Source organism: Neopsephotus bourkii, unplaced genomic scaffold (genome assembly GCF_033783945.1).
Source record: "Neopsephotus bourkii isolate Nb327-2 ecotype Australia unplaced genomic scaffold, CSIRO-AGI_Nbou_v1 NB_838, whole genome shotgun sequence".
NCBI lineage: Eukaryota > Metazoa > Chordata > Aves > Psittaciformes > Psittacidae > Neopsephotus > Neopsephotus bourkii.
The window spans coordinates 2,625,182-2,650,577 of record NW_026901334.1 but is presented as its reverse complement, the minus strand read 5'-3'; the positions used below and the strand labels follow the sequence as shown (position 1 = coordinate 2,650,577).

At 53.6% G+C, this 25,396-nt stretch overlaps 2 protein-coding genes across 7 annotated transcripts in view; one reads left to right on the top strand and one right to left on the bottom strand.

Annotated features, from left to right (window-relative positions):
- Nucleotides 1-2,233, top strand: part of CSNK1G2 (casein kinase 1 gamma 2) — a 32,120-nt gene extending 29,887 nt beyond the window's left edge. For 4 of the 5 annotated variants that reach the window (XM_061356022.1, XM_061356021.1, XM_061356020.1 and 1 more), the window contains exons 11-13: nt 147-251; nt 1,585-1,691; nt 2,092-2,233. In XM_061356022.1, the coding sequence (XP_061212006.1) occupies nt 147-251; nt 1,585-1,691; nt 2,092-2,146 (267 nt within the window). In that variant the 3' untranslated portion in view covers nt 2,147-2,233. The remainder of the gene's footprint in view (nt 1-146; nt 252-1,584; nt 1,692-2,091) is intronic. The other variant, XM_061356024.1, reaches the window with a different exon arrangement.
- A 4,412-nt stretch (nt 2,234-6,645) lies between these two features.
- On the bottom strand, nt 6,646-24,872 carry BTBD2 (BTB domain containing 2). Of its 2 annotated transcripts, none has more exons than XM_061356015.1 (9): nt 24,279-24,872; nt 19,078-19,197; nt 15,679-15,835; nt 13,619-13,724; nt 12,687-12,884; nt 10,394-10,586; nt 8,699-8,786; nt 7,549-7,695; nt 6,646-6,939 (listed from the first exon to the last, which is right to left on the bottom strand). In XM_061356015.1, the coding sequence occupies exons 1-9, from the start codon at nt 24,857-24,859 to the stop codon at nt 6,778-6,780; spliced, it is 1,752 nt and encodes a 583-aa protein (XP_061211999.1). In that variant the 5' UTR covers nt 24,860-24,872; the 3' UTR covers nt 6,646-6,777. The 2 variants fall into 2 exon arrangements, 1 of the variants encoding a protein (XP_061211999.1); XR_009725851.1 differs by having other exon boundaries at nt 6,801-6,939; nt 10,438-10,586.
- Between the last annotated feature and the right edge of the window lie 524 nt (nt 24,873-25,396).

The window sequence follows — 25,396 nt, the reverse complement described above, 5'->3', positions numbered from 1 at the left end:
GCTTTTGCATGTCTTATTTTTCTCGACTCCCTTTGCCACTCCTCTCCTGCCCTTCTCCCCCCGCCTCTCCCTTCTCTTCCCCCATTCTTCCTCTTTTCTTTTCTTTTGTTTCTTTTCGTCCTGTTCCTCCTGCCTGGCGCCAGCAGCCGCCCGAGGGGACGGAGTTGTGGGATCCTCAGGCCGGTGGGCAGCCTGCCCAGGAGCCTTTGGGAGCTCACCTGGCAGCCGGCAGGCTCGGGGGGTCCGTCCAGGTACACGCACCACGCGCCGAGGGCAGGGGCGGGCGCGGGGGGGAGCAGAGCCCAACCTGTGCCTGGTGAGCGGCCACAGGTGCCCAAGGCCTGGCCCCGGGGCTGGAGCTGCTCCCCAGGGCTCCCCAGTGCTGCCGGTGGGATGCGGAGGGCGGTACGAGGTGGATGAAGCAGCAGGGTGGGCATCAGGCTCTGCCGGACATCGCGGCCTCATCCCACCTGGGGACTGCCTGGGTACCGTGATGGGAGCGACGGCTTCGGGCCCGGCTTCTCCTCCCTTGCCCTGGGCACTCCTTGTGCTCATCTCCCCGCCTCGGTCCCGGCTCGCGCCGTCAGCCCCGTGCTCGCCGCCGCCCCTCGGCCCCTCTTGGGCTGGTGGGGTCCAGCCCATGTGGGTCCCTGCTGGGTGCCCCCGGCTGGGCCTGCGCTGCTTCCTCCCTCTCTGCTTCCTCCCTTGCTGCTGCTGCTGCGCCGCTGGGGCTCTGTTGGTGCTCGGTGCCAGGCATGGGCCTGGCTCCCACTGCTGCCAGGGCAGGCCGTGGGTCCAGCTTGTGCTCTGCCCTGCTCCCCCCGAGCCGCTTCCCCCCCATGGTGTCTGCTCCTGCTCTCCCTGCTCTGCACCCTCCCACCCCATCCTCTGCCTGTGCCCGCGCTGTGGGGGGTGTTGGAGATGCAGGGGGGTCTCTGGGCTTCATTGGGGGGGTGGATGTGCTGTTGTAGCTTGATGTGCCCCGGCTGGGCACTGCGGCTGTCAGCTCGGCCATGGGTACGGCTGAGCCTCCTCGCCAGCTCGGTGATGCTCTGGTGCATCCCCAGGTTGCCCCTGGCCTTGCCTGGGGGCAGTGGGCACAGGAGGGGGGATCCAAGCAAGTCCCAGGTGCCTTTGCCAGCCCTGTCCTTGCTTTGGTGACTTGGGGTCATCCTGGCACCATGCATGGCCCTGCTGCCCCAGCAGGAGCTCGGGGCACTGGGCTGAGTCCCACAGGGCCCAGCACTGCTGGGGCTTGGGGCTGGGGAGCAAAACTGTGTCCGGATGCTCAACCATGGCAGCTCCTTGGAGCCAGCCCAGCTTCAGGACTGTGCCTCCGGGCAGGGTGGAGCCGGCTGCCAGCGCACCCCTCTGCTGGTAGGCCCATGGGTGCCTGGAGACACGGAGGGCTCAGCCCCTCTGTGCCATGGAGCTCTTGGGAGCGCACAGCACCGGGGCTCAGCACCCTCCTGCTGCCTGCGTGGGGGGCTCCGTGCTCCCAGCAGGGCCGTGGGGCTGGGGATGAGGCTCAGGACCAGCCTGCGCCCCATGGGCTGCCCCACGCTGACGCTCGTCTCTCCCCAGGTGATGAGCTCCACCAACGGCGAGCTGAACACGGATGACCCCACGGCAGGACATTCGAACGCGCCCATCACAGCCCCCACCGAGGTGGAGGTGACAGACGATACAAAGTAAGGGCACCGTGGGTGCTCGTGGGATGGGGATGGCGATGGGGATGGGGATGGGGATGGGGAGGGTTCGGCTGCTGCCCTGTGCTGCTGTCAGGTCCCCTCCAGAGCAAGCAGCCCATGAGTGTCTGGCAGGGCAGCCACCACCCCCAGCCCCATGGCTCGCAGCTCCCTCAGTGCACAGGGACATGCACAGATTGGTTCTCACACCGGCCCCAGCTCCAGCCTCCGGCATTGCCATTGTGTGCTATGGGCAGCATCTCCCTGTGACCCTCTCGGTGCTCCAGGGTCACCTCCTGCCTCAGCTCTGCACCCACGGGGCTCACTGAGGGTTTTCTCTGCCCTGACCTCCGTGTCCAGGCCCAGACCCTGACGCTGTCCCCGATGTCCCCCCTGTCCCCAGGTGCTGCTGTTTCTTCAAGAGAAGGAAGAGGAAAACCACCAAGCGGCGCAAGTGAGCGGCCGGGGCCGCGGTGGCTCCTCTCCCTCCGGCCGGGGCTGGGTCTTGTCCCACGGAGCCGGTGGTGGCCCCTGGGTTTGGGGGGGTCTGAGCCCGGCCGGGCTCCCCCAGCGCCCCAGGCGGGGAGCGGGGCCTCCCCGCTCTGCCCTGCCCTGCCCTGCCCTGGCCTGGCCTGGCCGGGGGTGGCCCCGGCGCAGCCGCTGCGGTTCCTGCGCCCGGCAAAAAGAAAAGAAAAAAAGAAGAAAAAAAAGAAAAAAAAAAAAAGACAAGAAAAGAAAAGAAAAAAAAACCTTCCCGAATCGCAGCCCCGGCGGCGCCGCGGGGGGGTCCCGCTCGCAAGCGGGGATCAGCTCCGGACTGAGGCGGCACTGCCGGCGGGCGCAGGCGCGGGCCGAGAGCCGCGGGCGCAGCAGGAGCAGAGCTGGGGGTTTCTTTTTTTTCCCTTTTTTTCCCTATTTTTCTGTTGCTTCTCTGTCTCTTTAAGTTAATTTAAAGTGAGTCTCGGTGCCGAGTGCGGAGTCCTCAGTCTTTGACCGTCAGCTGCAGCGTTCCTGCCTCCGGCTCTTGCTGCTGCCCCTGGCCCCGCTGGGTTCCCCGCTGGGGGCCGAGCGCTCGGTACGGTGAGAAGCGCCAGGGCCAGGAACCGCGTTTCCAGCGCACATCACGATGCACTTTGTGAGCAGCACGGGCGAGCGCGGGGCCTGCAGGGCCCGGGCGGTGGCTGCGGGGCTGGGGGCCGCGGGGCCAGGACGTTGGGCACCAGCATCGCTGCTGAGACCAAAGGGACCGGTGAGCAGGGCATGGAGGGGAAGCAGAAGCCGGCTCAGCCCCAGCGCCACAGTGGGGCTCGGTTGTTGGCAGGGGCCACCATGGCTGCGGGGCAGCGTTTCCTCAGCCTCTCTGGTGTCACAGAGCCTTTGGCACGGGTCTGGGCCCTGGGGCTGCCCCAGGGTGCCAGGGAGGAGGCACAGGGTAAGCGTGGCCGATGGTGAAGGGCATTGGGGTGGATGGAGCTGCTGCGTGGCTTCGGCTCTGTCCTGCCTGCACCGGGCCGGGGGAAACTGGAGTCTTTCCAGCTTTCACATGGACACACATGGACACATACATGGACACACACAAGGACACACAGACACACAGGGACACACACAGGGACACCCCACACGCTCCCCTTGTTCCTCATCACCCCCAGGGCACTGCAGCTTCCCCACGTGATGGACCCGTGCGCTGTTTCTGTATTGATCATGGCACATTGCTGGGGAGGGGGGGCACACTTCTCTTTACCAAAACCCTGTTGTTCTGCCCCAAGAGAGGGGCTGAGGCTTGGGGGTGTGGAGCAGGGAATGGGAAGGGATGGGATCATCTGTGGCTGCTTCAAGATGTTTGTCCAAACTGAGCATCTCTGGGGGAGGTCCCAAGGCAGGGGTTGGGGTGTCCCTGTCCTGGCTGCACATGGGGGAGCTGGGGATTGCCCCTGGCTTTGGCTTCTCCCAGGGCGGGGGGGGCCATGGGGCAGGGCTTGGCCTCGCTTCCCAAGGGGGCAAAGAAACAGACACAGAAGTTGTCAAAATCGCCTTAAATTGTGCCCGGAAGCGGATCCCGATGGAGCAGCCGAGGAGGAGCCGCGGGGGCAGCCCCAGGCCTCAGGGCCCTGCAGCGAGGAGCCCCCAGCAGTGCGGGGGTACCGAGGGCGCGGGTTCCATCGTGGGTTCAGTTTCTGCTTTGAGACAAAGTGGCCAGAAAACGGCGTTTTCGGGGTCTCTGACGCTTCCTGGAAGCCATAGGAGTTAGGGGCTTTTTTTTTTTTTTTTTTTAATAAAAAACGTTAAAAAAAATCAAATAAAAAAATAATAAAACCCTACCCGTGCTCTTGTGCTTCATTGCTCAGTGCTCGGAGCGGGGACACCGGCCCAGCATCCCCTCCCCGTGGGACCTGGACCAGCAGAGGGTTCCTCAGCCCCTCCATGGCTGGCTCCAGCTCCCAGCCCTGCTGCAGGGTGAAAACGCATCCCCTCCTTTTGTGTGCTGCGGGGAGAGCGGGGCTCCAGCATCTCCCTGCCCAACCCAGCTCTCCCCGTGGCTCCCAGTGGATGTTCCCATTTCAAAGCCAGGAAGCTGGTGCGCCCAATGTGGGCAGTTCCAGCTTCCTCAAGCACAGCACCAATGCATCCCAGAGGGACCAGGCCAAGGTCCCAACAAAGCCTCCAGCCCAGATTGCTGGATGCTCCCCATAGGAGAGCACTCACCTAGTGAAAGGACCCTGTGCCCTTTGTGGGGGTGAAGGACATGGTTGCCCCTTCCACCTTTCCACTGATGCCCCCTCTGCTCCCTTCCATCCATACCAACAACCGCTCCTGTAAAGACAACCCAAATGTCTTTATTGATTTCCTATTTACAAATCACAAAGCTGGCCAAAAGCAGAGTGTGAACACGGAACGAGAGCGTCGATACATTCATCAATACAGCAGGGGAGCGGGGCAGGCCCGGCTCCGCTCGGAAGGTGACGTGGTACAACAGCATGTCTCATACTTCTGGGCACAGGCAGGTCCAACACGGAATTACATTCACCTATCTACAGAAGCCAGGATTGCATTGAGCTGCGTAAAAGCCGTAAGAACAGAAGCTGCTCGGGTGTCGTTGGCTGCCTCCTCCCCTCCTCAAGCCACCAGACCTACCTCATGGGCGACGGCCGGAGGATGGATTTGGGAAGAGAACCTGCAGCTGGTCCAGGGAAGAGCAAGGCTGCCACATTCCAACGGTTCCCACTATTGCCACGGAGGTACAAAAGGCCCCGACGCAGCTCTCGGGTGCCAGCAGTGAAGTTCCCATCACCCTTGGGAAAAGGAGCAGGGTTGAGCATCCCAGCAGACACCTCCCTCTCGACAAGGAGCGTGCACCTCACAAAGTTTGCATTGCACAGAGTCGGGTTCAATCACGAAGCCATGGACCCATCCAGTTTTCTTCTCTTGTTTAGTACTGGCCATATCAGAACCATCCTAACCCCTCGAGCAGGCCCACAACAGACACATCTCACAACGCCTTCCTAGAGAACATAACACACTATGGACATCTCTATGAGCTACTGGTGAGGAGGAGCAGGGTGTTCCTGGCGGTGCTGCTGCTGGAGATACCCGGCAGCCACAGGGAGCAGGAGGAGGTGACCCGGCCCCAGAGAGCACCCAGGCACCGAGCTGGCCCCACCAGCAAAGGACCACGAGGTTTCAGCTCGGAGCAGCTCAGTGCAGGGGTAACTGCTGCCCGCTGAGCTCCAGTGTGTGCCTGGAACCAAGGGTGGGTTTATGAAGAGGAACCTCAGCTCTAAGGCAGCACCAGCCCCGCACCGAGTCCCACATGGACTTGGGACGCCTCCGGCCGTGCTGCAAAGCAACACTTCAATGATGGCTTCCTCTGCAGCAGAGGGCACAGCCTCGTGGTCCTCACCAGTGGGCACCGACCCCGAGGCTGGGCAGGACAAGGACAAGGCCCCCACCTCCCTCCCAGCAGGACAGCGCGTCCCTGCTCAGCCCCAGGCGTAGCTGCTGGGGGGGAAAGCAATGAGAAAGCATCTTCAAGATGCCCAAGCTCTGGGGCCCAAAGGCAGGGAACACCCGGAGCTGCCCCCTCCTCCTGTGCCTGTCCAGGCCGTTGGGCTGCGCAAGCACACACAGGCAAAGAGAGAATCCTTACTGTTCCCCTCACTGCTCCATAAATCCCTGCCCATCTGCTGTGTTATCAGCCAAGGGGCAGGGGCACATCGGGCCTCTCTGCCTACTGCGCAGCCGACGTGGCCCAGGGCAGGTTTAGAGAGAAACTGCATTGAAACGTGCATGAGAGCAGCAGCAATCACAGGCACAGGGGCAGGGCAGGCAGCTCCCCTGCTCCAGCCAACAAACCCGGCCCTACCTGCACAGGACTCAGCACAGTAACAACGACTGTGGGCACCTGGGGTGTCCGAGGCTCGGCCCTTGTTCAGAACGGGCTGTGGAGCTTGGAGGAAGCGCCCCCAGGACCCAGCCTGCACCCAGGGCAGGGCCAAGCCCCGTCCCTGCTCCGCCAGGAGCTGCACTCACCGTCCCCAAGGGCAAGGATTGTCACAGAGCAGGGAGAGGAGCACGAGGAGGCCGCGGTCTCTCCAGTTTTGAGGTCCCCTCAAGACCCTGTAGTGCTGAAACAGCGAAGCCTCAGGGCAAAAGCCGCTTCCCGAAAGGTCCTGCGTGCGGCGGCCGGCGGGACGAGGATGGGGCCACCCAGCCCTCGAGTGTGTCCTTAGGCAGGATTATCTCCTCACAGCAAGTCTCACCACAACCAGAGCCACTCGTTTCCATGCTTCTGACCGGTGGGAAAGCATCTACATTCATTACAGTCCATAAAACGCATGTTGTTAGATAGGATTAACCAGGAAAGTGAAGAATGACTAGCCACGGACACCTACAAATGGTACTGGGGTACCAGTTAGTCTGGTACGTGATAGCAGCAGAATCACTAGCACAAGGCAAAACATGAGCTTTGAAATGGTTTTACTGAGACCTTTGGCTAGTGTGGCTCCAATTGGTGTGGGCAAACTCAGCCAGGAATTTAGTTTGGAAGGTCACGGGGAGAGAACAGGAGTCCGGCGCCAGCTCCGCAGCTGCACTATGTGTAGAAGATGATCTCTGGGATTTGTCCATCCTCCACGGAGGTGCCGTTGTTGTTCCCAGCCGCGTAGCAGAACGTGAAGCAGGTCTTGGCTCCCGTTGTTGGCGATTCGTGGATCACTTTGCGCAGTCCTTTGGTTCCATAGTGGGAATCTGGACCCTGTGATGGTGGCAGAAGACAACAGATGAGGACAGGGCCTGAAGCACCCAGGTGGGGAGGTCCCAGCACCTCCCTCTTCTGCCTGGCTCCTGCACCCCAGGAATTTGGGGCAAAGCTCTCATCTCGATCAGAATGGGACACTGCATTGCACTGGATCTCAACAGTTAAATATCAACTTAACGCCCCTGCAGGCAGGCCCTGCACCACTGACGGCTTGTCTGTAACACAGAAACAACCCCAGCAGCACTGACACAGCCTGTTCACTGTGGGACAAGTTCAAAACCACCTCTGGGTGCTGCTGGGGACATGCTCACGACACCACAACATACCCCAAGGGGCTACAGAGCAGCCCTTTGAGAACCACAGAATGGGGTGGGTTGGAAGGGACCTTAAAACTCATGCAGCCTGCTAAGGGCAGGGACCCCTTCCACTGGAGCAGCTTGCTCCAAGCCCCTGTGTCCAACCGGGCCTTGAACACTGCCAGGGACGGGGCAGCCACAGCTCTACATCAGGGCCTTGAAAATCATAGAGCAAGAGCCCTGTTGAACAACAGAGCCTGCTCTCACCTACTCCCATCTTGTCTCTTGAACCCCACACCCAGTGTGGTACCTTTAGAGTAGCACATGCTGTATAGTTGACGTTGGGTAGGATCTCAACAGGCTCCTTGAACATGACCCGGAAGGTGTTGGATGATCCATCACAGCTGAACCCCGTGTCGTTCTGCCCCAGCACCGTGTTGCTGTCGGTGTGGATGATCTGCAAGACACGTGTTAACCTTTAATGTGCAGTGAGCTGAATGCTGCCCTGCACCAGTGCAGGTGTGCTGCCTGAACAGGACCCAATCTGAGGGGCTCAACGGTTTGACCAGCCCCACTGCAACTGCACTGATCCATTACTTAAGTGTGTCTTCAGTGACCACACAGAACACCACAAGACAATCCCTCCTTACCCCGAAGCCTCCCAGAGGACTACAGGCTGACATTCTGGGCTTAGATCTTCACTTGCTTTGCTCCTCCAAAAGCTCCAGGGGCACCAGAATGAGACCCTGACTATCAGATAACAATTAACAAGCACCGTGTGTCAGCACATCAGCCTTCCTGGGCTGGAGAACCTCCCTGGAGATGGTTCTTTTCCAGTGATCCAGACTGGGGTTATGGATGCACATCCAGATCAAGGCACACAAGATAAGCTGCCCCAGTCTTTGAACAAGACCATGATGGACTTTGGACAACTGAGTCTCTCTCAGTCCTACTCATCATCCCAAACAGGATGCTGACGACATAAGGCTGCATATCAGCACTGCACAGGCCCAGCACAGACACAGCAATTGCTTTCTTCTCTTCCCTTGCTGAATTGTAGCTGCTCCACTCAATCTGTACAACTCAGACCAAAAGACAGTCCAAGGACTATTGCAGCACCCAGCTCTGCTGCAGCACCAGGCTTGGCCTGGCCTGCTCAGTGTGGGCAAGCACCCACTGCTGCTGCTGAGCTTGTGTCACAGCTCTCAGAGAGGTCTTTTCAAAGGACAGCGAGTGGACTTGGGGAGATGCTGCAGTGACGCATGCAAGGGAAGGCTGGAACATGGAGAGCAATAATCCCTCTTATCCCCAGTGCCCCATCTGGCCCTCGCTACATCTGCCAGCCACCCAATCCAGGAAACAAAGACAAGCCCTCCTAGCTCAAGATGCTGCATATGCACTACAACGTGTAAATGAGTCCCTCCAGCAGCAAGTATTTTTAAGGTAGAAGAGAGAATTACCTGTATATTTACTTGGTAATCCGTTGGCCCATGTATGGATCCGTATAATCCAAACCCAACTACAAATATCCTTTTGTTTACAGAGAACCTGCAGGAACAGACCAGGGAAGTCAGACCAACTGCTGCTCCTGCACTGGTTTTATACGAGGATGATGCACAAATATCAGACATGCTACAGTTTAAAGTGCAACTCTTCCTAGTAACTGCAATCCTTTCCAGAAACCACAACCTCTGACTACCCTAATGGGCCGGCAGGGATTTTGTTTGCTCATGTAAAACACAAAGGAGCACAATCCCATCACTAACCCCACAGTCCAGGCTCAGAAAGCATGTCAAGGTTGTGGTTCAACATCAGCATCCAAAACCCCCAGGCAGACAGAGGCAGGGAGCTCTGCAGTGTGGAGCCCTCACAGTAACAGCAGGCTTTCCAGCAAGGTAACAGCAAAGACCATAGGAAGTGTCATTAGATACCTCACTGCTGAGCACTGAAAGAGAATTGCTGATGTGCTTGTGAGTATTTGCTGCATACAGCTGCACTCAAGATTAGAGTAGAAAGTAAGATTCAACAGCTCCTGAATGCAGGAATCCCTCCTGCCTAAGGCAGCAAAGGGAAGGATATTCACCCCAATGCCCTACTACAGCTCCATCTCCTCAGGTAGCAGAAAGCCTCAGCGCCTGCCAAAAGGCCAACACAATCTCTTCACCCATCAACCAACCCTTTGAGTCCTGCATGTTTCAAGACCAAACTGCAGCAGGCTGGAAGCCACTGCTCTGCAACCAGTGTGAGCTATTCGGTGTTGACACAGCACACAAGCCTTGCTGGAGACTGACCCTGGTGCTAACAGCAGCTGAAATCAGAGTCGAGCACAAGCTCCAAAAGGTCTCTGAGCATTAGATCTGAGAGCAGGAAGTCTTTGGAGGTAGCAGCTCTTCCAATTACTATCTCCCATAAAGGGATGAATGGATCAGAAGATCCAACCAACAGCTGTATCGATGTGCAAGAGAACCACTGATGAAAAGGCTTATAAATCTTAAAGACTGTATTAAAGCAAGTTCCCCTTCTACCTAAGACAAAGATGAATCAGGAAACAGCCCAGGCTGATTACCCCCTCTCTTGCTCAAACCACCTGGCCACACAAGGCCTGCAAACACCCATTTTCCACACCACACCTCCACGTCTCTGTCATCATGACTGGGCTTTGCTGTTTCTCTATGAGCTTAGGTCTAAACAAACTAGATATTAGCAGAAAAGCAGGCACAGCAAGCATTTTACCCTAATCCCTCCCTCAAATAGGCAAGATTAAGGGGCTTCAACGAGCCACATTTACACTTACAGCCTGATGGAGCACCGGCTAGTTGACATACTCAGGCACAGAAGGAAGCCACAAGCTGTGTGGTGACTCCAACCACTGTGTGCCCATGCAGCTGCAGGAAGCCACTTGAAAAGGAGAGAAATCACCCCCAAGAGTCCTGTGCTGCCACATTTTATGGAAACCTTGGCCAATAGGGAAGCAAAGTGGCAGCCTGCAGCTGCACATGCAGGTTAATGCATCAGGCGATGCTTCTGCCCAGCAACACTTTCCCTTCAGGGTTTATATGGTGGAAGTCAAGGTCGCGCACGTAACTGTGCGGGTTTTAGGGCTAAAGCTCAGTAAACACGAATCTATCAGCAGCAGAACGAGCAGAGAAGCTGACCTTATCCTGTCACTAGTCCCACTGTACCCCCAGCGGCTCTCCACCTGCTGGAAACGGCTGATGCTGCACTCCTTCCCCCGCAGGCAGCAGCGCGGCCGGTCGATGAACTCCACCCGGGGCTTTGGGTTCACTGTGAAGTGGAGGAACAGGCTCACCACCTCCCGGTCCGTGAGGATCCCCGACTGGGCAGGCCCTGCAAAGGAGCATGGAAGCAGTGACAGAGTCAGAAACCAGAAGGGAGCCTTTGGGGATTTACATGGAGAGGCAAACGTGACTTGCAGTTAAGAGGGGGTCATGCCAGCATCACCCACAGCATCTCACTGGTGTGTCAGGAAGCTCAACCCCACACAGGGAAGTGCTGCTGAGTTTTATGGGCTGCAGAGTCTGCACGGGGCACGTTCATGACACAGGTTCAACGCACAGCTCCGCAGAGCTGAAATGCAACAGCACTGATGTAAAAACCTAAAGCAGGCAGCTAATCCTTCCCCCGCTCCCTCAGGAGATGGTAATGTTGGTGAGACAGGGATTTTCATACATCTACACTGGTATTTTATAACATTACTGATAAGACATCATGAAAGCCCATGAGGGGAAGTGGGAGGGAACGTCACCATCAAGTGTTTTTCAGTCAAGATAAAGGTGGTTCAGCTCACACCCCACTCTGACTCCCTCCTTCCCTTGGGCATTTAAACCCTGCTTTGTGTTGTTTTAGGTTTTCTAACATCCTTATTGTAGAATCTAGGGGAAAATGCTAGTGACTTCAGCACAAACTGAAAAGCATTCTCGTCTTTATTCCAAGAACCAGATGGTTTTTTTCCAAAGTGATGCTAAATTCAAGCTTTGGAAACTACTTCAAAGACTTTCAAAAGTGGAACCAGCTAAAAATCAGCCTTCAGCAGAGGAGTCAGACGCTGCTCTGCACCTCTATTTGCAAGAGGCTTTTAACAGAAGCTGCTGCATACTGGAGAAACAATAGCATTAACTGCTCTTTAATGTGGGAAGCCAATGCCTGGCTACTGGTTGGTCCAAAACTTTCAGCACATGTGATGCAGACATAACGTGGCCCAAGGCTGCAATAGGTAGAGATGAAAGGATTTAAGGAAGTCGACTGTTAACAGATAAATGAGCTTATGGATCCTTTGCTCAGCAAAAATGAGCCCTCATTGATCGTGTCTAAACTCATCCTGCGGTGCTGGGGTTCAGTCCTCAAATGGTTCAGATTACTTGCTCTGAGGGAAGGGAGCGACACATTTGCCAGTTAAAACATCTCCATGCAAACTCCATGTTCAGTTCCAGGCTACACAATGAACTGGTGAAACAACTGCCTGCAAAAATCCTTCTTTCTTTCAGAGTCACTCAGTAAAAGGAGAGAGCTGAAGCAATTCCAAGGTAGTCCTTGTTTAAGGAAGAGCTGATGGGCACAGCCTCGCAGGTTTGGGGTTTCTTTTGCGCATCTTTTTGGGTTAAAGTGGAGAAAAGCTCCTCAAAGCAAGAGGACTAACCAAAGATCCAAGCTGAACTGGCAGCATGGGGAGGGGTATTGACATTCCCAGCTCAAAGGCTTCAACCCAAATATGCCAAAATTAACAGGTTCCTCCCCTAAGATACAGGAGACTGAGCTGAGCTCTTAGGCAGAAGCTCTTCCCTGTGAGGGTGCTGAGGCGCTGGCACAGGGTGCCCAGAGAAGCTGTGGCTGCCCCATCCCTGGCAGTGCTCAAGGCCAGGTTGGACACAGGGGCTTGGAGCAAGCTGCTAACAGACTAAAGAACACCTTCAGCTCAAAGAACATTTTGGGAGTTCCTTCTGTTATGGGACTCTTCTCTGAACAGCAGCAGCAAGATGAGGCCAGCCACCCTTGGACTACAGGGGGCAGCAGACAGAGGATGGGGAGAAGCAGCCTCATTTCTCTGGGAGCATGCTACAACCAACACCAATTATTTGCAACTCTTTGTTTAGTTTAAATGCTTGGAATGGTTACAAGGGAAAGCACCTGAACACATTCAGATCTTTGCTCTGGCATGAATGAGAAAGTAAGCATCTAAACATACACTGAGTACAAAGCCAGCTATGGTCCGACTTGCTCCTCGCTGATGGAACACCAGGGTCTTTAAAACAAGGGTGAATGAGCATGGATGAAAACAGCATTTACACAGGTGATTTTGTGGATCAGTGGGAATGGGGATAACCTCAAATTATTTCAGGACACACAGAGAAAATCCACTGTCATATAGCTGACTCTGTAGCCCACAGAAAGCAAAGAGCAGGGTTGCCAGAAACACCTTTGTTCAGTTACCTGCTGCAAACTCCTCAATAGTCATCAGTGGGAAGCGGATAAGAGAAAGTGCTTTGCCCAGAACTTTCCGCTTGTTCTCTGGAATCACCTGAAGCTGCTGCCGTTGACACTCGGCCTCCGACCAGCGAACCACTGCGTTAAACAAACGCACCTCCCGGATCCCCAGGGTATCCCTCTCCAGCACAGCAACCAGGGTGTCTGCAAGGCAGGACAGACAGTGACAACTTCAGGCACTATCCCAAATCACCCCATTCTACCTAGCCACAATTACCCTATGTAGAAGAGAAGCAACTGAAAAACCAGCATCTCCCAGAAGTGCTGCCTTCATCCTCTGCATATTCCATAAGCAAGTAACTCGCTGGAGCAGCAGTGCTCATTTAACTGGCATATTAATGGAAGTGCAGTAGAATGAACTGCAACTTACTTGACATCAAATCTGGATGAAGCAAGCAGCATGAAAGCCAGGTTACCCGTGCCTTACCTCCAAAGTCCATCTCATTAAAGAAGGTTAAAGGCTACATTTTAATGTTTATTAAGTGTGCCCAGCAAGTCTGGAAACTGCATCTGATCATTAAAATAGCCAGCTCTTGCTTCCAAAAACTCAACACCTTTTTAGCTCCAAAACCTGACTCAGGGAGCAATGCCAGCTCCACAAAAGAAGGTGAGTTACACCCACCCAACACCTGCCAACATCAACAGAGGAAATGGGCTTTGTATCATGCCCAGAAACTCAAGCTGCACCAAAGCAAGCAGATCCCAGGATATTTCTGCAAGCCAGCATGCAAACGCCTTGTCTTGAGCCACTTAGTGCCAGAGACTGTTCGTTCAACAGATTGCTCCAGAACAGCAAAGCCACAAAAGAGAAGAGCCAAATATTAGCCTGTAATAACTTGAGAGGAAAGCATGTGAAGGGAGGAGGGAGAAAAGCTTACCCAGATCAATGTCTGTAAACCCCTCCGCATTGATGGCATCTGACGTGTTCTTGTCTATGTTCTCCAGGCAAAGGCTGGCCAGCTGAGGCTCATCAAAGAGTCTTGCCTAGTAATGAAGAAGCAGTCATCATCACAAAAGGTATTTTAAAGTTTAGAGGAAGTAAGGACCCCCCCTTCTCTCCCAAGAGCCTGTCTTCATTAGCAATACCATGCCTGACTGCGTCAGGAATTCACTGGCCTGCAGCTGTCTTTCACAAGCAGTTAAACATGACACTGCAAACACTGGATAAAGCTGCGTTTGGCATCAGTTCTGGTTTAGCTGTGCAGGGCTTCAGGCACGTCTTTCTTCTAACATCACAGCAGTTAAGGCAGCTAAAGTGCTTTCTAGCACCACACTGACCATGGCAGCTGAGCAGGGGTAGCTCTTACTACATCACTTTTTATATTTAGAAGACTCCAGGCATGCTCCCTCTAGGAATATGCAGAGACAGCTTATTCTGTAAGAACAGGGTCACACTGGTCTCATGTACTAACAGGCACATAGTTTGTATCCAAGGGAGATGTGCAGAACCCCATGGGGTACACAGCCTGCTCTGTGCATTTGCATGTTTTGCACAGAAACAGCTACTCTCATCTGGTTACCTTAAAGAAGTCCCCCCAAAATAGGTTACTATTCCAAACAAAGCCTGCACACAGCTTGAACACTTGCTCAGAATCTCTCTACCCGACTCAAGTGCAGTCACATAACAATTTCACTACCACTTCATATCCTCCTGGACCGCCAAGACATGGTGCAGTGACACGGAGCTACTTTAAGGACTTGATCCCAGCCTAATCACAGCAAACAAGCGAAGAGCTCAGCAGCGACTGCTTCAGGCCACCACTGCTTCAACTTCTGTGAGACACTGCCACTGATGGAGTAACTACAGTCAGAGCCTGAAAGATGCTTGTACTGTTGACGAGGAGGACAAAAGCCAGCAGACACGTATGCTGGGCTAGGCAAGACACCCCTTCAGAGCCAGACCACCGAGTGCCCTGGTTCCCAAGTCAGGGCAGCTGTAAAAACTCCTCTGCAAGGTTTAACATCAGAAATGAGGGCAGCTTTCCTGAGCTGCCAGATCCTCCAGAGCTAGTCCCTATTTCCTAAAGGAACGAAACTCACACACACAATGCCTATTTGCTTCTCATTCCTACACCACCCAGAACAGGGTGTCCCTGGCAATGCTAAAGCACCGCACCACACCGGTGACAGCACTGTGGTATGTCATCAGCTGCCAGCAGAGAGGGTGGCAGGGATCAGAAAGAAAAGAGGGGTTTGGAAATGGGCAGGGTAGTGGTGCTAATGTAATCAACCTGCATGCAAGGTCTGATCTTCTCCAAAATAAGAAGTAATAAACGCTGGCAAGTACTTTGCTCCTTAAAGAAGCCAAACAGAAGATAGAGGAGTCCTGCACTCACAGACTGGACCATCACAGACAAGGATGTGCAACTGGCCTCATAAAAAGTCAAAAAACCACAGCTGCACTGAAACGCCAGGTCTGCATGCCTTCAGCAAGGCAGAAAGGTGAGCTGGAACAGGCTGAGGAAGAACCTGCTCCTCTCCTAAGAAAATAACCCGAAGCACTCATGAAGTTCATTTTCTTTCGCCCCCATTTCAAGGAAACTACTGCAAAAAAGCCCTTTAAGACTGTCTGACCAGCTAGATGCAGCAAGCTTTGCACAGAGAAAGCTTATCACACCAGTCCTGAATGTGAACACATGAAAATCCTCTCATTCCACCTTTCTTCTTAGCAGATGCAAGTTTTCCACCCTATTCATTTCTTCCCCAGCTCACGCTCTGGAAGGAATTGCCTGCCACACCGAAACAGAAAGCAGATCTGAAACAGCAGCAGCATTTGCTGTATTTTATTGTTCTTTGTAAGAACCTGCTCTTCAGCACTGAAACCCCATAAGGAACAATTCAGAATGACACAGAACTGCTCCATTTTGAATCCTCATCTCCGTAACACTTACAAAAGCTCTGGTCTCTTATTGGGATGGACCCTGCTCAAGGGACTCACCTGTGTTAACAGCATGAACGCGTTGTCTGCCCGGAGGTTTTTTTTAAGGAACTCCACACAATGAGCTTCAAGGGCTGGAACTGCATATTTTTTAGCTGTGTAAAGCGTTGTCATAACAGTCTCTGGTCCAATCTGAACTTCGTCTGAATAAAGAAACCTGAAAACATCCAAACAAACATTGCTCTGGTGAAGCCAAGAAGGTAACAGGGTAAAAACGCCTGTTTGTGCTTCTGCCCATCATCCTGACCCCATTTCCTGCACTTGAGAGATGGAAGTGTTCTCACAGCCTTTCCAATGACTCTGATTTACCAAGGAGAAGCTTTCTGTTTTAAATAAACACCCTTTCCAGTGTAATCTCCAATGAATGAATAGCTGGGGTATCTGCTGAAGCATCTTGAACTGCCCAGTATCCGACAGCCAGCAAGCTGCTTAGGCTGCCACTCAGGCTAGGCCAGAACAGCCTCTGGCCAAGCATCCCCCTTAAAATTAATGGGTTTGGTTGTTCATTTAGACTAAACAGGACAAAAATTCAATCCTGCCTGCTTGAGGACACAAGCTGGTTTACATACTAATTCAACAATGACCAAAAGCACTCAAACATTCACTGCCAATGAGGTGTTTTCTCCATGCCCCACTTTCTCATCTCCTCACTTTAGCGTGAACTGTTCCATTTCATTACCCAGATGTTCATGTACAGCATCCCATCTAAGCTCAGCATAAAGCAAGAGTTAATTGCAATGCAAACACAAGGACTGCCATGCTGCAAGCAAAGCATCGGCCTTCTCCGTTAGGCCAAAACAAGGAAGTACATTTATACTGCATGGAAAAACAAAGGTGTTCATAGGAAGCCTGAGCAAGCCTCCTCATACCCAAGCATGCTGATGAGACAACAGGACCTGACAGGCTGAGTTCAGTAAAAGCAGTTACACATTTGATGTCAGTCCCAATCCCATGCAGGGGTTTTGTTCACTGTTTTTCCTCTAACCAGTCAAGCATCTGCCCATCTGAAAGGCAGGAAGCAGAGTGTGTTAGCTATGCTTGGCATTCCTATTCCTTTGGAAATTCCTGCCATTTCTCCTCCTAGATTCCTCTGAAGGGGGCACAGCAACACGTGCAGCCACTGTTCCTGGAGGCTTCAGGCAGCAGAAGGGCTCTTCCATGAGGATGCCAGGCAGTGTTCCTGTCTGGAGGGACTTGCTGCAGAGCAACAGTGGAGCTCCTGGTCATCTAGCTACAGAGAGCCAGGATGCAATTCAGGGAAGCATAAACAGGGGGATGCAGAGGCAGGGAAGTGCTCTCATTGCTGCTGAAAGCAGTTTTTGTGCTGCTCTAGAGCATCTGTTAATAACAGCATCAAGCCACAGGCTCGTGAATGTATTCTGCACACATCCCTTTCACCAGTCCTATTTTCACCAAGTAATCCTGTTTATTACAACATTAAAAGGACACAGTTGCTGTAAAACAACCACTTCTATTTACTGCAGTGACTGTGTCAGTGTTGATTTTTACAACAGTGCAAACAGCGTGTCCTGAGGGATAACAGGAGAGGCTCAAACTGTGGGAAAATGTAGTATCAATTGAAAAGATTTAGATTATAACCCCAGGGAATCAAAAATATTCTGTAGTTATGAAAATAAGAACAACAAGAAAAGTATCTCCTGCACAAATTCAGCAGACCAACACAATGACAATCTAGTGCCCAGAAAGGACCTTTTGCTGACCATTCAGGATGGGCACTCTGTCCCTTGATAAGCTCCTAATCCTACAGCACTAGGCCATGGCTTGGACCAAGTCCAGTGACATATGTAAGGATCAGCAGCCATTTCAGATCAGTGAGACCGTTTTTACTCCAGGAAAAGTTCATACCATGTACTTGGTATTCTTCCTACTGGAACGCAGCACCCAAACTTCCTTTGGCACATTTAAGCTTTGAGCACTTTAAAAGTGACAGCTTGATTCCAGATTTAAGCATCCAGTATATCACTGGACCATGTGCACAGCTACTGCAGCATGACTACCTGCATGACTGCAAGCTTTAGAGGCACTGAGATAATCGACACACACTTTGTCCTGTACAAAATAGAAACATTTCTGCTGAAATCCACCCAAATTCACCATTTTCATCTTCTCAGGTGCTTCACTACGTAAAACAGATCTCTTCCAAGATCACACTGCTTACCTAAGTGCTGAAAACTCAGCACTGGCAGGGAAACACCATGACTCTGCCTCAAATTCACTCAATATTTTAGCCTAAGTTTTGAAGCTAGATGCTAACTCTGCTCTCCAGAGATCTACCTGGCTGGTGGAGTGTCAGATACCAATTACAGGGATTCCCCAAGTGCTGGTGGCTGGTTGAAAATGAGCCAAAGGGGAGGGGGCTCCCTATTATTTCTGGCTTTTCATTCTAGAGAAGATCAATTTTTACGTCTTCTAAGCTAGCACAGTCATGACCAAAGCACTTTCTGAAGGTAAAGCAAAAAGCGTGCCAAAGCTATATATAGTCAGTGCTCCCAAGAGGAAGCGAGTGGGGAACATGTCAAGAGCACACAGGATTGGAAACCCCTGGAAGTAGGTTACAGAAATCCTATAGAGAGGGGACAATGACTTTTCAGCACACATTCAGGATCGCTGTGGGATGTTATAGAGCACCAGCAGAGCTTAAAGGAATCGCTGAATAGGATGCTATGGCCCCTTCCTCCTCCTGCCCCCAGCACGAGGACTTACAACACAGGCTGTAAATGTAAATTCAAAACCAGCTCTTCAAAAGAGGAATAAAACACACAAAAGGGGAGATACCACACAGAGTGGCTGACACTGATTCCATCCCCTTACTTACCTTTTATAACTTGCTCATTTGCCCATAACCTAAATGAGCTCCAAGTATTGGTAACTTAAGTTTTAAGATGAATACTTTTCCCCACTTCTCTCAAATAGCATTTGGATCATATCAAACCAATTCATGAAGGAGAGTTCTGAACAGGTGAGTACCAGCTTAACTACAAGGGCCAGCATGTGCACTTGCTAACCAGAACACCTCCCTATTGCTGCATCTGCGTGGTGCCACTATATATAACTATATATTCACACAGTTATACACTTATAGTTTAGTCTTTCCATACTGCAGATCAGGGGCAGGAGGACATATTCATTTAACTATGGCTAAGCCAAACCATGGAGCAAGTCAGATACTTATCTGCAGTAGGTACTCAGTCTAGAGTAACCAGGAAAAGAGGGATTTAACAGCAGCATTTAAACACCATAGAACAGATCAACAAAGGGGGATTTTATCTGGAACCTTAATGCTCACCGTTCTACAAAAGAGACCACTGCTTTCATTAAAAATGCCTTTTTCTACAGTAAATCTGTTCGTTCCAGTTATACTGGATGTTAGAAGCTTACTTCAGCAGAGCGAGGAAAGCAGCAGGCTCCACGTCAGGCAGCTCAATCTCTGTAGAAGTTGTGGCCATTCCACCATTAAACATCGCATCGAAGACTGCGCTGCCCACAGCCAGCACAAACCTATCATCAAAAAACAGACAAGCAAGAAAGCTTGATGTTAAATCATATCCACTTCCCCCCAAAAAATCCCAGGCTGGCTACTGTTCCCTAAGGCCACCCTCAGGGAAAGCAAATCGTTCCTAGCGTCAAAGCAAAGATGTTTTGCAACAGAAGGGAGTGTCAGGGTTTCTGTTTATTTGCTGCAAGAAGCTGCAACTTCATCCTGAGCCCTGTCCCTGCATGCAGCACAGGAATGGCTCCCCAAAGACAGGAGTTTGTGCGTCATGGAACACAATACATGTGGCTGCTTTGCAGAGCCCCTGTAGGAGCCTGTGGACCATTCATGAGGCTGGGAAGCTAAGAAACACAATGAAGTTAAGGAATCCAAGTTCTTCCAGTGAACAGAGCCCAAGTCTTGGTGCAGTTCCCCACAGTTATGGAGTGAAAACACTGATGGGAAATTTGTCACTACACAGTACCCATCCCTCTCCTTTCTCCCCAGCCAAGGAAGACATCCTTGGTGACAGCAGAGCAAGCTCCCAAACCATGCCAATGGCACTGGGAGCTGTGGACACCAGCACCTCCTGCAGCACCCAGAAGCTGCCTTCCCCAGGCACTGCTTCCATGCAAACCCTGCTTCGGGCTGAGCCTGGAAGGCAGAGGAAACCTCACACGAACCAAACTAACACCGTTAGGTGCACACCAACCCTGCTGTGTGTTTGGATGGTAACTTCCAAGAGGCATTATCAGCCCTACAGGAATAGGAAGCAAGAATTCCCACAAACCAGGTCTGAGACCGAAAATAATACCCCAGTGCTCCCATGTAAACAAGATTATTTCCCTTGCTGATAAACACCACCTCCTGTTTTAGGAGCAGCACAGGCACAGACCAGGCTGCTGAGAGGCCCGGGTGTATTTAAGCTGCTGTACCTGCCTTATGGCTCAGAAAAGCCATTTGGAGACCTTGCATTGTTTGAAAATGCAGAGGCAAGTTCTTCCTGAGAAAGCCACCTTGCTTCTGGGGTCTGCAATCAAGCAGCTCCTTGAAGTTCAGGCCACAAAGGTCACAGCTCAGCAGAGATGAGGCTACCAAAGCAATCCCTGCAACCACTTCCCCAACCAAGTATTAAAAGGAAGAAGCTGGAAAATTCAGGGGCCCTCACCACAGCAGTTTGACTTCAATGGAGAAGCACCAAGAACTGCAGGGGAAAAAACCCGTCCAGGACAGAGGCACAAGACAGAAACCTCCAACTGGACCCCAAGGAAAGGCCATCACTGCAGGGGAATTTCAGTTTGGTTTGGCTGCAGCAGGAAATGACACAGGTGCCTTTTTTTTCTTCCCTTTTCAATAAAATTCTTCATTTTCTCCCTTTTCACTCCCCTCCCATCCAGAGGAGGCCTTCCATGGACACAATGGAGCAAAGCACCATGGATGTGCCAGGCCTGTCTGCTGTGACAGACTGGCTGACAAGTTGGGTTGCACTGTTTGTGATGGGTTAAGGAATGAGGGACAAACCACGGCAGTTACAGAAAACACACACATGCATATTTCTGTCAGAGTTCTGCAGAAAAATGCCCAAAACAAATAAAAAACCTTCTTCACAATACCAGAATTGCCAGTTGAAACAAAAATCCTTGTTCCTACAGGAGCAGTTACGGTGGCGAGACAATCACAGGCATTGTCTGCTACTCAAAATTAACATACATTAATTGCACTCTGAATTTTCCCTTCTCACAGCCAGCACAGTGCACAGCCTCCATGAGCAGCTTTCAGCAGCTCTTTGAAAAGAGCATTCATTTAAAAGGACCTCTCCAGTTTTTGCTTCCATTTCACTCGAGGACAAGGCAGTCTGACTTTGTTTCAACTGTTGAGCCCTAAAGGGATCTCAGTAGGTGCCAGAGAGATGCACAGGACTCCAATTTTGAAGTTCCCTTAAAACATCAAGGGAATGATGCGAGAAAATCCCTTTCTCTTCATGGCATCTTCTTAAATCTTTCAAAAATCAACATTTTCAGCAAGAAGAGTCACAGGAACTTCCATGAGGTTAATAATTTGATTTGTCTTCATGAGGATCCAAAGTTGACCCCACAGGCTTTTGAAGGTCAGCAACAAAATGCCTTTTATTCCACTGCTTACAGCTTCCTACTCACCAGTTTTCACTGCTTCCTTGTTCACCTTGGCACCTCCATCTGTCACCCAGTTTATCTGTATACCAAACAGTCCTGCTCCCTTTCTAGGCACTAGGATATATTAATAATAAATCACTCCAGAACCGTAACTATCCGCTGCTGCATGTCACCTTCCTTCTCCATCTGCTCCATCGTGGAGAAACCTTAAAATATCTGTTCCAGAAGAGCTGGCAAACAGAGCAACCCATGATGTGCTGGAGCTTGGTGAAACCATAGGTGATGAGAAACTAATGAATGATGATCGTTTGCTGGCTGCATCCTTCCAGCACAAGGACTTAGAGAGACACCAGGTGAAACGAGCAGGAGGCAGGTTCAAAACCCCCACAGGCAGCCGCAGGAGCTGTGCAGTGGGACATCTCAGCACTCAACAGTGGAGGGGCTGCCAAGCAGTACACATCCAAGAAAAGAGAGGATGAGATCAGAAGAGACCCCTGGAAATAAGCAGCCAAAAACCTATTCAGACCATGCCCAAGCTGCAGATCTCCCAGGCTGGAGGATACACAGGGAAGCATCACCACACGCTTCCCCTGTTCCCTTCTGGGCCTTGTTTCACACCCATCACACCCATGCAGCTCCTGGTAGATGAGGTTTAGATGTTTCTAATCTCTCGTGTTCTCAATGAAGCAAATCTGGAAAACAGACAAAACCAAACCCAAACTTCTCTCATGTTCAGCCTAATCCACACACTGACCTTGGCCACGTTTGCACTGAGCCTGCTCAGTCCAGCCTTGACCTTAAAGAGAAACCTTAAGGCTGTTCCACCTCTATGGCTGACGCAGCAGCAAGAAACAAACTCAAGGCCCAGAGACAGAGTTTCCTTCAGGGTAGGCAAGGAACTTCCACAGGCTCTGGAGCCTCCTGAAGGTGGAAAGCATCAGATCTCAGGGCTTCAGATGCTTCACAGGATAGATGAACCTTCAGCTGAACCCAGCACAACTACTCACCCCATTTATCCACAAACAGGGCTTTTCACACACAGAATGAGTGCTCTTAGTCGCTATGTGAGTTATCCAGTGCTGCTTCTAGCACAAGGACTAGAGACACCAGGTGAGCTGCTGAACTTGGCACTCTCTTAGAAACCCACCTGAACCTACAGCTCTGTCCCACTCGGAAACCTGGTTTGGGGTGAAGGGACCTTAAAGCTCATCCAGTTCCAATGCCCTGCCATGGACAAGGACACCTTCCACCACACCAGGTTGCTCCAAGCCCCATCCAATCCACTCCAGTGCAAAATACCTTGCGCTGTCAGGTTGCTGCGGGAGAGCTGAGCACAGAAGGGGTCTGGGTGGGTTTATTTTAAGCTCTGAAATAGCCACTGTACTTCATGACTCATTGGGGTATCCCAACTGTAATATCAATTAGGCAAGTTTTACTAAAGTCTATATAATCTGTAAATGGGATGACACAACATCTATCTTTACCACTCGGAGCACAGATGGATTTCAAAGCAATTAAGCAGCATTTCACTTTGGGCCTTTTTGTCTTTTTCCCCTCAAAAAAAAGCTTCATTTATTTTCTATTTATTTCTGGGCTGAACATTGCCCCTCCGCACCTCCACCAAGCTTAGCTCTCAGCACCGGAGCAAGCTTACCCTAACACTAAATAAGCCTCAAGTTATAAAATAGCAGAACTGACGCCCTAAGCACTCAGAGCAGCCTAAAACAAGAGTTTTAACCGGAAAGCAAGAGAAAAAGGGAAATCTGAAGGGGAAGCCTCCAGGAACGCAGGCACTTAGGAGACAAGCAATAGTCTGAAGCAGTTTGGAGCAAGGCTCCCTTTGCCAAGCACACCAACAAGCCTGCCCCCAGTTACAGCAGGTCCTGGCTTTGAGCACAAGGCTCTGGCATTTGCTGCTGGCACAGCCGAGCAGCCCGGGAGGCACTTCCCGGAGCTGTGGGGTGTGAATGGCATGCACCAATTCACCAAAGCTGCCCCGAGAAGCAGCCAAGCATCCCCAGGCACACGGGTTTTGCATTATCCGGGTGGAAGCAATCCCAGCCTCTGAAGCAGTGCGCAGCTCAGGGCTGCAAACTCTTAAATGGCAGCTCGGCCTTCAGCATCAAGCTCGACTGGTTCCCTCACGCCCAGATGTCATTCTCAATACAGCTCTTCCAGAATCCTGGTGTCTGGTTTACAGCGGAGGATTAACGCCCCAAGACACAGAGAAAAAAAGACGCAATAAAGGTTATTTTTAAAAGCAAACGCTGTGGCAGAAATTCGGTTTCTCAAATGATTGCTTTCCTTTCCACCCCCAGCACTCCCAATGCTCCCTATTCCTGTCAGCACAAATCACGCCGTCTTGGAGACTATTCCTCCTCTCCTCCACGACTCACCCAACCGAGGGCTGCTTCCAAGCGAGTTCCAGGCATCTGGGGTTTTCCCTCGCACCTACCCTCCATGGGAAACGCTCCCAGCCCAAAGCCAGCCCCATCACCTGGGCCGGTAACCGTGCGGATGCACAGCACCATGACCCGAGGGCTGGCAGAGATGTGAGGTGACAGCGGCTGACCACGGGGAGGGGACCACGGGGAGGGGACCAGGCCGCGGGGCGCAGACACCTCCCGGCATGTGCGGGAGCAAACCGGGGCGGCCCCAGCTCCGGACCCGCAGCAGCCCGGCTCCCTCCATCCCGCCGCGGGGTGCGAGGGCCGCTGGGCCTCGCTGAGGCCGCATCCCCCGGCGCCGGGCGGATAAAACGCGGCTGCAGTTCCCCGATTCCCTTCCCCGATGGAGCCCATCAGCCCGAGCCCCGCACCCAGCCCGCGGCCTGCCCCCGGCCCAGCACCCCCGACCACCTCGCAGGGCCCCAGTAGCGCCTACGCGTCACCGCACGGCCTGCCCAGGCCGCCACGGACCCTGGACCCCGCCGCGGCCCGCACCGGTCCCTCCCGCGGGTCCCCTCCGCGGCCCACCTGTGCGCGGGGATGCGCTGCGAGCCGCGGCCCTTCCCCACCAGGAAGTGCACGTCGCTGAGCACCTCGTTGTTGAAGAGGAAGGCGAAGCGCTCCTGCACCGTCGGCTTCGTCGCCTGCCAGTTATAGACGGGCTCCCGCTGCAGCGCCCCGCCGGGCCCGCCCGCCCCCCCGCCGGCCCCCGCCGCCCCCGCCGCCGCCGGGCCCCCCGCGCCTCCGCCGCCGGCCGCCGGGTTGGAAGCGCCGCACTGGTTGTAGGTGAGGCCGGGAGGCGACGCGGGGGCGCCGTTGGTGCAGGCGGCGGCGGCGGCACCGTTGCCCGGCGGCGGCGGCGGCGGCTGCGGGCAGGACGAGGAAAGGCCCCCGGGGCCCCCGCCGCTGCCACCGGCCGCCATCTTGTGCGGCGGAGGCGCAGGAGCGGGCGGCGCGGGGCGGCGCTGCAGCAGCACCAGCACCAGCAGCGGCGGGCGGGACACGGCGGCGGCGGGCGGGAGCGGGAGCGGGAGAGGGGCGGCGATGGCGATGGCGGCGGCGGGGCGGCTGCGGGCGCTGATGCACAGAGCAGGGCAGCAGCGGGGCATGGGGCACGGCGCGGCGCCGCCGCCGGCCGGGCAAGGCGGGGGGGGGGGGGAAGCGGCGGAGCGGAGCGGGGCGGGGAGAGGGCGTGGGGCGGTGGCGGGAGCAGGCGGGGCCGCGCCGGGGTGCGGGGCGTGAGGGGAGAGCGAGGGGGGATCCCTGTGGGAGCGAGGAGGGCGGGAGAGCCCTGAGGAGGGAGGAGAAGGGGGTGATCCCGTAGGGAACAGAGCGGGAGCAGGAGGAGGAGGATGATGGGCGATCCCTGAGGGGCGAGGAAGGAGCCGTCCCCTGGGGAGGACAAGGGGAGCAATCCCCGAGGAGCTGCTCTGGGGATGAGCGAGCCTCCGAGAGCGGGGTCTTTCCCTGGAGGATGAAGGTGGGGAGGCGCAGAGAGCAGTTTATGGGGGGCAGTTCATGGAGGGGAGGCTGGGATTTATGGGGAGGAAGGGGGGCAGTGGTGAGGGAAGTTTGGGCCATGGGGGGATATGGAGGTTGCTCCCTTCCTGCTCTCACGAAGCAGCCTGGCCTCTGCAGCAGCCTCC

Coding starts and splice junctions, on each gene's coding strand:
- BTBD2 (XM_061356015.1), bottom strand. CDS start 24,859: ATGCCCCGCTGCTGCCCTGCTCTGTGCATCAGCGCCCGCAGCCGCCCC. Junction 13,725..15,678: donor CGTTCATGCTGTTAACACAG/GTGAGTCCCTTG, acceptor CTTCATTACTAG/GCAAGACTCTTTGATGAGCC. Junction 6,940..7,548: donor CAGCATGTGCTACTCTAAAG/GTACCACACTGG, acceptor CCACCATCACAG/GGTCCAGATTCCCACTATGG.